This window comes from Bombus vosnesenskii, unplaced genomic scaffold (genome assembly GCF_011952255.1).
Source record: "Bombus vosnesenskii isolate JDL3184/JDL3185 unplaced genomic scaffold, Bvos_JDL3184-5_v1.1 scf7180000013352, whole genome shotgun sequence".
Taxonomy (NCBI): domain Eukaryota; kingdom Metazoa; phylum Arthropoda; class Insecta; order Hymenoptera; family Apidae; genus Bombus; species Bombus vosnesenskii.
In genome coordinates, this window is record NW_022882988.1 from 3,891,629 (window position 1) to 3,905,003 (window position 13,375).

The 13,375-nt window shown below is 40.5% G+C and overlaps 1 protein-coding gene across 6 annotated transcripts in view; it reads left to right on the forward strand.

Annotated features, from left to right (window-relative positions):
* LOC117236706 (MAP7 domain-containing protein 1-like) overlaps positions 1 to 13,375 on the forward strand; it is a 173,044-nt gene that overhangs the window by 7,419 nt on the left and 152,250 nt on the right. For 3 of the 6 annotated variants that reach the window (XM_033499890.1, XM_033499893.1, XM_033499896.1), the window contains exon 1: positions 635 to 674. The exons of the other annotated variants lie outside the window; for them this stretch is intronic. In XM_033499890.1, the coding sequence (XP_033355781.1) occupies positions 650 to 674 (25 nt within the window). In that variant the 5' untranslated portion in view covers positions 635 to 649. Of the gene's footprint in view, positions 1 to 634; positions 675 to 13,375 lie in introns of those variants that run through there. 6 annotated transcript variants of the gene reach the window in all.

Genomic DNA, 13,375 nt, shown 5'->3' on the forward strand with positions numbered 1-13,375 from the left:
AATTGCGAGATACGATATCAATTAAACGTTTTAATGACTGCAAAGAGTAGTATAATCCCAATGAGATCACCGTTACGATAGTCGGGTAATTACCTCATTGTTGCGATTTGAGAGGGGCAAGCGCATGTCGGACGATTCGAGTTGCGTGTTTCTCCCCTCGAAAAGGCTAATTGCACCCCTGCGGTCATCGGACCACGACACCTTAAACATAGCGGTTTTTCCAGCCGGTTTACGATTGACAAGTGTCCACGAATGATTCAATTAAATTTCTCCCTAGGGGAGGACGCAGTCGATCGATCCGCCGTTCCATTACAAACAAACACGTCGGACATTCTCTTCCTTTTTCGTTACGTCCCGCTGGCTCCGTTACGATTGGCAAACATCGAAAAGAAACAGCGCGTAGAATCGTTTCTTGCGTTTGTTACTTTTCCAATTTTCATCGAGATTAGAACCGTTGGTCGAGGCGGTTGTTGAATTTCAAAAACCCCCACTGTGTTTTAACCGATCTAAAAATAGTCCGTTAGCCATGTAGATCGACTTTTACAATTCGTTTTCTTTTCTGTTTGTTACAGGTGAGTCCATTGTTGTATCGAATTTAACGATTCCTGCGTGATCGATGGTTAAACGATGGATCCAGACTTTCACTGTAATGGGGTATGCATTCAGACGTTCAGGTAAAACCCCGGCGTAAATTCTAAACGCACGTTTTCTTTGGACATTAAGCAAACAACTTAATCGAACAACGTGCAGCTACGCGTGTTATTATCATGGCTGGTGGAAAAAGTAAAAGGGACTGGCGTTGTACGATCGCGCTTTCACCAGGATTCTGATATTTAGAGACGCGTTGGCGCGAGGATACGTACGGTGAAAATAGCCGCTGCGGTATCGGGCGGCCGTTTGACATTTATGCGTTTCGTCCTAATAAGCGTAACGCAATAAATACTCGACGGGATGAAACCCACCAGTGGAAACAAATTGCAATACGCGCGCGCGACTTCTTCTTCATCTTCTTCGTGCCTGCTGGCAGCAGCCGTAGCAGCCGTGCAGAAAGTTATTACGAAAATGACCCGTAACCGTGAAATAATGGTCGTGTCTTTTGTAACGCGAAATCACGAATGTGATTCCTTGTTTCCTACACGTGTACGATCCATGGATTTCGTCTAGGAGAGCGATGGCCGGGAATGAGCGAAATGATTAACTGTCAGAGATAGATATAATTTTTCCTCGTTTCCATTGGATATATCATGGACGATAATCGTCAGGTCTATTTCTTTTTATCTCGTCAATGTTCGAGTATACGATCGTGGAAAGCGATCTCGCGCTGTTTTATCTATTTAATTATTTATTTCTCCATTTAAAATATCACGGGCAACAGCAACTAGATCTTTTACGTTCTTTTTTTTCTTTTTTTTTGTTCTATGTATGTTGAAGAAAACGTGGAAAGCGGTATCCATATCCATTATATTTATTTATCTATCTCATTTTAAAATACCACATCTATTACATTTTTTTTTCTACCTCATAATGTTTGAGAATAAATGAGATGATCTCTTTTAATACGAAATATTACGGGTAATAATCATTAATAGATTTTTCCTGCTCTAACGATATAAGAAAATACGTGGAAAGCGGTATTCACCCCGTTTCGATGCGTTGCGCCGAGTTTTCTCTGCGTTAATTGGTGTCAGTAACGAAATTCCTATAACGCGAAACTTTTCCTTTTAATGTTATTCCTCATGACGTGATTGGTATTCATAGTACACTACGCTTTAATATTCATTAATTATAATCTAGTGGTCTATTCGAAACAACCGCACAACCATTAGAATTTTAATATTCGATAATTGATTGCGGACGAACAATCTGTAACTAATCGATCTCTCGCATTAAATTCAGTCGTTTGTGAACATATTGCAGGAAGAAAGCAGTTTCGTTATTATTCATAGCCCTAGAAATTAAGGTCGCGTGGCATTATTTCAGTAAGACGACGTTCTGTGGATCGTTGTTGGAGACGGACGTCCGCGTCGCTTTCTTTTAGCCATTTCGCGGACGATTCATAGAGAAGCGTCGCACTTTTTAGAAACCGCGAAGCATATTTTCGACGTTGCATGAATTTTATGCGTGTCAGAAAAAGCGACTTTCTCTCCCGGCCAGGATAAAAATGTGTTCCGTTCCTTTTTTCTCATGTCATTAATAACAAACCGCAATGGTCCACTCGTTGAACAGAACAAGACGTTAAATCTTCGTCTGCCGTTAATTATCACTGTGCTACGGAGAAACGATTAATACCTACAACCATGGCAACGGTCAATTAACCTTAATTATGTTCGTTAATTGCTACGTTACTCGGACTTGTAGTCTCATTACTTCGGCTGTTTATTTCTATATTTATTTCCGTGAATATCGATATCAGTCATTTTTTGTGATTCCCGAATCGTCGTTCGAGAACGTTTAGTTTCGCTTTCCTCGATTTCTCCACGAATTTATCCTAAGGTTTTAATTCGAATCGTGGAAGCACGGAAATTATATCGGCTACCGTTACGGGGATTTTGCCATTTTGTAATCGGATGGCTGTTTGTACTACGAGAAAGCGAATTATTTTTCTAACCCGGCGTCCTAGATTCGAGTTTAATCGTCTTCTTTCTCGTATATTTGTGTTCCAGCTTAAACGAACCCGATTGCTATCCAAACGTCGGGTTGAAACGGGTTCTATCTTTTTCCCACTAGTTCGGCTCCCCTATTTCATCGGCGTTAATCCGACTGTAGTAATTTCTGCTCGTTAAAACGGTTGCAAGCTTTGCTCAACGTAGAAAAGATCCTGGCGACGATCTTGAGTAAGAAGAACCACTATTTGCGACAATTTCATCTGAAAGCCTTTAATGAAGTTTGTTGCTCGTTGTCAGATCCTATGTTCAATGTTCGTTTCGTTTAATTAATCTTACGATGCAATTAATGGAAGAATTGGAAATGGTTAGGGATTAAAAGCTTTCACTGTTATTCTGGAAGAATTCGTTTCTCAGACCATTTTATATCCAATTTCATTAAACGTAGAGGTAATTGAAAACGATCAATTCGATACTTTGCACAGAAAGTAATCCACCTCAAAGAAAAAATATTATACAGGACTTTTTTTAATACCCAGTAACACAGCTTTTATACACAGCTGGATTCTTTCTAATTTCAAGCAAACAGTTTTCCGATAGTCGTTGGCAGAATTTTATTATGCACAAAGCACTCGCTGATTTAATTAATTTATGTAGTTATCTACTATAGCGCTTATAAACGCTGTAGGGTGTACTCTATTTACTTGTTTTACTGTTACTTTACTTCGTTAACAAAAGTGCAAAACTCGCATGAAAAAATTAAAAATGAAAAGTAGGCGAGATGTATAATTCAAGGATAAAAAGGATAATTAATAAGTGATCTTATTAATCGCATTTCTTTACTTTGTAATACGTACATTCATGATACATTCTCGGTATCATTGAGTTTCTTTAAAAAGCAGTTGCGATAAATCTTTCGTAGCTCAATGTTGTCTGTATATCTTAAACAATCGTTACAATCTTTTATATATTTTTCCTCTTTATCGCCTTTTCATAATTTACATAATATGTAATGCCTAGTTACAGTTCTTATCATTGATAACAATAACGTTAATTTCGACTCTTCTGGTATCGATCAGTAACAGAAGAAAGAAAAAGAAGAAACAAAACAGAAGTTGTCATAAAGATATCGATCAAGATCGCACAAACCGTAGGATATATAGAAAATAAATATGTCTGGCCATCGAAACACTTGATTCTTGGTCGAGGACAAACAGCAGCATCGATGTATCGCGATATAAGACGCGCTATAAATTTCGACGAGAACTTATATCGAAGCTAACCGTATCTTTTGCCGCGATAAGTGTGACAAAAGATCGGGCATGCACGCGTACCAAGGTAAGTTTCTCTTCTCGAGGGCTGGTGGATTCGAAGTCCGTAAATCACACAACTCGAGATCGTAATCGATCGATGGAGGTCCGCGCGGATGGAACAAATTGACCCACTTAACGATCGTTTCGTCTCAGTAGTATCGATCGCGAGGAAGTCGTGTAGTGGCTGGTGTTCGAGGAGAGATGCCGTTTTATTGAGACATTACTCGTTTCTCCCGGGTTGCACTTGTTACGTTGAGATGCACTTGCCGTGAAGGATAGAGGGCGCGGTCAAGGAATGTGAAGATTCCTCGTAGAAGCAGAGGCGCGCTTTTGATTAATGGCCCGGCCAGGTAGTTTCTTGACTTTACGCTTCACGTGCCTATGAAATATTTAAGCGCTCTCTTTTCTCCGCTTTTCTTGTAGCTATAATTCTGGATAGACTTGCTTACCATGGATTTCAAAGTTTCTTGCTCTCTATTTTTCTCCCTTGATTCTAGTCACCAATTTGAACGATACGTTTGACATGTACGTCTACTCGAAACGACAGTAACGACGACGCTCTTTGAGTAAACCGTCATAATGAACCCTTCGCGTGTGACGAGTGTCATGAAATCAGGTCAGTCCTTCTGTGTAATCACAGATGAATCGAATATAGGTAGCGGAACGTAGCGATGTGAAACAGAAATCCGTTCGTCCGAACGCCAACTGGCTTTGACGAAACGTACCATAACGATCGATATATTCCATCCATTCCTGCCTTTCTTCCTTCTTTCTCTTTTTGCGTCTCTTAGACGTCACGTCGGCTCGCAACGTGCACGTTATATTTTTTTTTCTTTATGCAATTCGATTTATTAACAGACAATTTCAAGTTAGACGCAATCGATAATAGACGGTATTCTTGCCCCTATTTCAATCTCCTAATTGCACATGCGCCGCGAAAGCATTCGAGAGATAGGTCACCGTTTCCATACGACACGTACGTGTCTCGTAATAGCGCGGCTCTCCTTTCTCATACTTCGATTCGACCGACTAAATCGTTTTCACTTTGAGGCTGTCCACAATCGACACTTGACTTACCAACTTCTGACAGCAATTCCCTTCAACTTGTCGCATGCATTGGATATCGATAATATCGCGGGTTGTCGATTCTCGCCGAACGTTTGTTAGTTCGTGCAAAGGAAGAAACGTAACGGTACATAAAATAAATTGAAAAACTTGCCTAGAAATTGATTTCACGGACTTTGAACGCTTGTTTGCACACGATGTTGTTTTACAAAACCAATGCTCAAGCGAAAGTTGACGTCGATGGAAAAAAAGCCTATTTACGTGTGTACTTTGGTCTTGATGCATAACATACGTAATTGATCGCTACGATTTCGTATTCTCGTGCGTTCCCAATAGCTTCGAAGTAGCAAGCTGGTGCGTGAAACGCGTTCTCTTTTCGCTCTTATACGCATTCCGCGGAATATATTCCGATGAAATTTTACTTCGTTCGGTTCAGCTAACGCCTGTATAATACCTTCTTTACTGCTTGAACATGACCGCTCGTGTTGTGCTGGGGTCGAATACCGGTTGGTTATGGATTTTTTTCTCTTGACGTATACCTTTTTCCGTGCGTCAAAACGAAACATGACTCGCGATCTACTTAAAATCGATAATATTCCACGGTTCAGTCGACGCCTGGGTCCTCGTTCAACTTACAAACGATAGGTGTCGGTATCTCAGGCACGATCCGAGAAAACATTGTTACGTTGTGGCAACTTTCGAAAGCATCTAATTAGTTATACTTTCAGCAAGCATCGTAACTAGGACAGTGCAATATGGCAAGATTTAGGAGGGTGTACAACTTAGCACGCGCGTCATCGGGAATCTTATTTTATAGAGGATATCCCAGTAATCATGGTACAATCGGAAGAGTAGCGATTTTACGTGAAAAGATAAGTCGAAAATATAGGATAACATTTTTCATACGACGTATTCACTTCCAAGAAATCGGAGTTTGACAATTTGTCAAGTATAGTTGAACGTGGATAATTTTGGACTTGAATAATTGACGAGGTTATTCTGCATGCGGAAACAAGTGAAATGTGTCGAATAAAATATTTTCGTAGAACGATTCGTTTTCGATAAAATAAAATTTGAAGATTTATCGTAACTAAACATAGTCGGCCTAGTTCTTTTCTACACGAGGTTCTAAGCGGAAAAGATTTATTCTATATTTTCGATTTATATTTTCGCGTAAAATCGCCTGTTTGCCGACTGTACTATGATTACTGGGATACCCTGTATATGTCTCTCTATATGACCAGCTGTTGGTCGTATTTCCATCCGGTTGCATCTCACGTATGAAATAAGGTTCATCGAAGTTATTTTGTACGTGGCGATTTTCGAAACTGGGACGGTGTACAGCAACAATAGCGAAGACTTTTAGACTGTTCTAGAGGAGATTCGGTTTCCTCCTTTAATCTGGTTATTTCGACGTTACACGAATTGCCAATCTTTTGGGTGTAATATTATAGGATAGAATAAAAGCCACGTAGTTCGTTTAAATGGAAATGCGTTACTCCAAATAACTAGAGAATTATTATTACGAATATTTTTATTGCATCACCCAAGCACATAGAAGAAAATCTTAATTTCTTTATCTATGTTAAACACAAATTACGTTATATGTAAATTAACCAAGTAAATTTTACCAAGTAAAATTAATTTATATTTAGAAATTTTCAATTTAATTACAGAAGTTTCTGCTTAGGAAACTATTCTGCTAACACGTTAATATAATATTTCCCACATCGCATAACATCTACGATCTATCCGATATATTGCTAAAACCGTTCCGAAAAACTTATTTTCCATCTCGCCGTAACGTAACTCATTCAACACTTAACTCCCCTTCGAGAATACCCTCGTAAGGGTGACTCACTACAGTTCGAAACTAAGCTAATCCAATTGCTGCGTAAGATAACCATTCCGACCAACCGGATCTACAAAATTCCCCTATGCGTCTGACTCATGCATGGCCAGATCTACTTAACGTATTCTAACAGAGCCTCTAAACTTACAGCGCCCTAGTGGGTCATGCTTTGTCGTTGGTTTCTTACGAGCTGGTCGAGACTAGGATGTTGCCACCTAACCATAGAGCCATAGTGCTTGTTAACCATTCTACAAACGTCGGAACTTTGTGTCTTTGATATGCAATTAGGTCTGCGGACTAACGAATGATTGTTTTTCGTTTAAGCGTTGAATGGTAGGTTGTTGTTGTATACTATCTTTGTTGCTGTATACTTTAGGCTTTCGAAAGATGATAAAACGCAGATTAAACGCACCGTAATCCCCTTTTACGTGCCTAGATCCTGACCTCGGAGTGGTTATCGTGCGCGAGGAACAAACGAACGTTCATCGCGAAGGTCTGAGCCGCCGATCGTTCGGCACGAGCGAGCATTGTTCTCGACCTTGCGTTTCTTTAATCGCGTTTTTCAACAGGCTGCGTGAACATAGCGTCCCTCAGGTGGACGTAGAATATTTTCTTTCAACTGTAGACTCGACACGATCGGTATCAACAGTCCTGTTCGTGTTTTATGTGACCTTAAATCCGATCCTTCCCGTGCCCCAAACGTTTCTATGTGATCGGATCGAGCTTTGGTAACGTTCTACTTTGTAGAGATCGTTTCAAAGAGAAAGTCCCGTCGACCGTTTTATTCTATATGTATAAAATTAGCAGTTATTTTTTTACTCCTTCCCTTCGCCAAGTTTGGAACAATAGGAGTCAGCTAGTAGAAACTAGCGCGTTGTAATGACAATGGGGGGACGGCGGTTAGGCCCGAGAGAAAGATACGGATCGACGGTGTCAATAAAGTCGGATATTATCTTTATGCTTCCCCGTAGTCGTAACAATGCCTCTCGTTCGCGTCGTTAGGCGTATTTCGCGGGTTACTAGGACGTGCCGCGCTCGTAAAGCCGTGCACGATCGGGACTTCCGCCGCGATTAGCCGGATCTTTTCCTTCAATTGCAAAAATTATTCGGTTCGTGGCTCGTTTGCGCAACAAATACGTTTCACAATCCGTGACTGTGTGTGCCAGCCCGTGTTGTTTCGTTCGATGCGCCGGAATCCCGTTTGGCATTCGAAGTACGATTCGACCGCCGAATCGCGAGTTTCCGTAGACGCGCGGAGCCATCTTTATCGCCCTGGACAAGAGGACATCGTTACGTCCCTCGTGCAATCAATTTGCCCGCATAGTCGAATTTTCTTTCAACGTATTCCGATCTGGTCTCGACCAGACAGTTTTCTCTCGAAATATCTTGGATCTGTCGTTCCGAATGTAGGCCAGATCTGACTAAGAAATCTGCTTACCCTGCTAAGACGATGTTTTTTATATTAGTCCTTGTGACCTCCCTGAAGTTTATGTACATGATTTTTAAGACTCTTCTCTCGGTTTACCATCGTGGTATGTTTTTCGATAGAATACTAGCATCTAAACAGGATCGTAACCTAGTTGTGGCTTTTTATAGGTGGCCATCTTTTCTGCATGTAAATATACTACTATTTATCTCTACTATTTAAAATACCCTTTACTTCGTTTACACCGAACGAAACCAAGAATCCAAGATGAAATTAACGAGAAAATCAAGGTTGCTCTAAGTTTATGTTTCGCCATTCTGCAAACGTTTCGCAAATAAACCGTTGTTCCAAGGGTTGCGTTTACCGCAGTTGTCGTTGCATTAAAAAGACAAGGAGAAATGTGGTAGTTCGGGGAATAAATTCGGATCGCCCTCTTTCCTCAAGGACGCTGTCGCGGGTAAACAAACGTTCACGCTTGGCGAAGATACCGGTTCTTCTCTCTGGACGAGGGAACGAATCGGTGACGTAGACGTGGTCGTATCGACCCTTGTTGGTCGGGTGCTGGCTACCGTCACCGTGGCAACCCTCGCCCATTTCCTTTTGCATAGGAGAGACCGTGTACCGCCAAGACGTCGCCCCGTATACGTTTTAGCCACGCAACTAGAACAACGTCTTTCCGACTGGCTTCTCTTCATTAGCGGCTAGAACCATCGGGCGCTCGAGCACACTCGCGATTTTCGCCAGGCTTATCGCTACTACTCCACGGTACGTTGAATTTTTCCTCTCGAGGTATTCTTCTATTTTCCCTAGTTCTGTTCCCCCATGCGGAAATGTTGAATTGGAAATCTGACTTTGGAATAGAAAGGTAATTTTCTTAGAGAGGTCGAGATGCCAGACACTTCCTAATAGTCTGGTTCATGGTTGGCTTGAGGTAATGTAGCGAGGTTGGATTGTAGATAGGGTTTTGTTCGGTAAATACAAAGTAAAATAATGAAAAGTGCACTTAAGAATGGGTGGGATAGCAACGTCTCGCAGATTAATTCAATATTTTTAAAATTCTCCGTCTGTTATTGATCTTCGAGTGACTTTCGCCCGACTATCTCGATCTTTGAGCGACTCACTTTGGACATTCTCGTTTTCCAATCATAGAATCAATTATCGCATCTTTATGCTGTTAAATGCAGTGATTGTTTGAAAGTAAACGTTATTCGATCCTATTTCGAATCAGAATGATGAAATTTTATTTAATCTTACGTAAATCCGGAACGATAATCGTCGATTGTGTATTAGAGCACGGAAGAAACGTATCGTTACAAGAGTTAAGAATGTCATACATACTATACATATACGTGCAGCCAAATTTCCATGTGACGTAAACACTGTTCGTTATCAATAATCTAGCAGAGACACTCTTATTTCTCAATCAGCCGTCACCCGTGCGAATTCTTGATCTCACAGAAAGCGATAATTTCCCAGGAGAGGGAACCTGCCAAGTAAGATGCAGGGAGATAACGATGCAGGGAGATAACGATAATGAAACAGACAATGAGTAATCCGCCACAGTCAGCAGAGCACAGAGAGTGTACTCGTTTCTAGCACACAATCATCGTTGGAGTAAGCGAAGAAGAATGCGTAATTCGAACCTGTTAATGATTAATATCTCGAACGTGTGGTCGAAGGACGGTGGATTATAAATTCTGTAGCACCGCTAACGAAGTACGAATTACTACATTGCTTTTGTAGCAGCTGTTCGATAAAGATTACGATTTAACGGGGTAGCTGAAACGATCGCAATTTGCCAGGATGGACACGGAATCGGCCCGATGATCTCTCTAATTGAGTCTCGAGCTTCACCAGTGACCCGCATAATCGGTCGATGATTATTTATCGTCGAGCCACGAAGGTAGCAGAAAATGTCGACCGTGCCGCGGGCAAAGCATCCATCTACAATCAGATGCGATCCATTATTCACGACATTGTACCGCCATCTATAGTACAGTGTAGCCGAACTTATCGTTCGATGCATATTGCAAGTCTCTCGTTCATTGCCTCACCCTTAGCTGGTTTGTTCGCAAACGTCCATGGGAATGTTTCACTGACGTTTCTGACTGCCTCGTACATTGTTCATGCACGTAAAAATGCTCCCGTGTAATACTCGTTTCAAGAAAACGGCGGATAAGTCACGTCAACCGCGTTAACTTCTTGAGATTACCTTTTCCATTGAAAACGTGGAATAGGAAAGAACACACGAACCAACTTGAGACGTGATTTTATTTCGTTGTATATTTTAAACATACATATGCGGGATTGAGAACATAGGTGTATGGGTGTGATGACTCACGCCAATTCTTTTTAATAAATTTATATCAATTCTGAGATGTTTATCGATGTCTTTACTATATGATGCAATTGCTCGGCCAATCAAGCGTAACAAACTTTTCTCTATAATAAAGGAAAGTTCGGAGGAAAGAGATTAAAGAGTAAAATTTTGCTGTGCTCACTGGTCTAGAATCTACATTTACTGGCTCGAAATTTTGATTGCACTTGCCAGATCCATTATAGCAAAGAAGCGATATTTCATCTTCGAAACAGTGCCAAATTAATACAATTTCAAGTTGCTTGTTTCGCGATTTAAATTTGTTGGAAAATAACTGTAAGGAATCTATAAAACAATAAATTTTATTAGATAGAACTACCTTATTATCTTTTCAAAGTTTTCGTTTATTTGTCAAAAATAAATTTCATTTATGAATCAAAATTGTCAAGATTATGACCGAGTTTGTTTAAAGAACTTTGCACAGCCTGCGTGTAACCAAATATCCCTATAGTATTAAAGCAACGAAATGTTGCAGCGGAAATGCGCGTGGATTATTATCACCCTTGAAACAGGCAAAAGTGGGTCGTTGTTTCCTCTTCTTTGACGTTCGACGTGATCGAGAATGTAATTTAGAACGATGCTCCTAATTGCTTCCGATTAGGCTGTCTCTGTGAGACACGAGAGCCCAGCCCACGTAGAAAGACGGGACTTAACGCACCACGACATCGGTGTACAGAGTGGAGAGAAACACAGGTGCAGCAGGAAGTCGATAAACCGTCCTGCACCTGTGTGTATTGGGTTCGAACGTGAAATCCGAGTTCGCACGGTCCTTAGCCAGGTCGAGTCAATTTATTTGTCAGTCCTCCTGTGCTTAGCAGGTCGCATGTGTATCGTGTCTCTGTATTGTTAACCGTAATATCGATTTATCCTCGAGCGTCACGCAAGATCCTCGTCAAGGACTGTCGCGGATTCATTTGAAAGTATGATATTAGCCGAAGCTGGTTATCGCGATCAACGATCCAATGACCTGGCAAAAGCGGTTTAACTTAGTCGTAGTGGCAAATGGTGAACAATGTGAACATTAATTAATAACGTGTTTCGTGTGTATTTTGAATGTTATAATTTTCAGCAAAAGAGTTGACATTTGAATTTGTTGATATATGTCCAGTTATTTTTCTGAACTAAGGTATTTTGATTTTAGAAGGTACCCAGTCAGTCATTAGAATCCTCGTACACTGTATAAGTGGCTATCTTTATTCAAATAATATTATAGTTATTTATTAGCGTACGAAGTACCAATAGTTATTTCATAAAAATATTCAAACAAATAGGAAAAACAAGTTCTTGCGTGGTCTTGCTATTTTTAACTTTAAATTAACTTTAAGTCTAAGTTAATTAAGTTAGTTGTGTTATCTTCTTTTCTTGTAATATAGAATATACTAATTTCATGATGAAATTTGATGGAGTTTAATTTAATTGAAAATTATTGTAGAGTATACGAAGACTAGTCGTGAGTGTTTCGTGACTATGTATACTATGTTAGGAATTTTTATTAGGCAGACAAATTACTGTGTGACCGCATCACTTAGACATTCGCTCTACTATATTCCAAAATTCTGGAGCAAATGCCATGTCGCACCTCACAAAGAGGAACTAAATTACCTCTCACCTATCAATCGAATCTTCCATACCCAATATCTACGAGACTTCCAGTCACTAGTCATTTGCATAATCTCATTCGCACTTTCACTGATCACACACAGTTTGTATATCTATCGTAAATCATCCGAAAGCGGACTAATGTCAGACCAACTGCATTCGACGACTCTTAAAAATGCATCGTCGCTGACATATACAATTTTGATAAAGTCTACAACTTTGGACTTAGTCCTTATCAGTAACTGGCTCGTTCAGATATTAAATGCTCCGATGACTAATATGTTTTGGCTTTAAATTCACTTCGTTATCTTAAACGAGTATCGTGACTCAAAATCGAGGTAGAGTTGGTCATCCAACGTTCGAATCGTATAAAAACACTTCGATATCGATTCATCCTATATTGAGGACTTACCAAGCGTCGATTTCATTCTCTGGGAAAACCTACCCGATAAATTTGAATTGGAAAATCGTTGAATCTAACAGGATTCATGGTGATTGAATGGAGAAACGATGTCACGGATACCACCGAGGAAACGGAACGCCTCTGCGCGTGCGAGACGAATGTCAGGAGCGCGAATGACTATCACGCGTTACTTTTAATAGAATGGGACGCGCATCGGCGCGCACGAAACGAGAAATTGACGGCGGCGTGCGCGTACGCCTAGAAAATTTATGGTAATCCTGTGTCAGTTGCTGCCACGTTTCGATTTTTCCACCCTCGTCCTACGTGTACGATATATCCTACTGAATGTTTAATACTGCTTTTCGCTCGGAGCTTCTCTTCTTCTTCTTTTTTTTTTTTAATCATCCAACGTCTTTTTTATCGTTGTTGTACGATCGTATTATGACAACACTATTGCCCTATGTATGTATGCGTGGGACATTTACCTTGAATCGTATGTAAAACAGCAAACTCGAGACAAAAGTCGTACGAGTTATTCGTTGAATAGTAGATACGTGTGTGTTTGATCAAGGGCTGGGTGATTCCACTTAAAATAATTTGTATAGCTTTTCGTATATGTTTGACGTGGTTCATGGGTAATTGGCCACTTGTGTAAGACTTTCCTGGACTAACAAGTACACGCGTAACACGCATCCTTCCGTCTGTCTAACAATGACGTACAATTTGCTATGACCCGG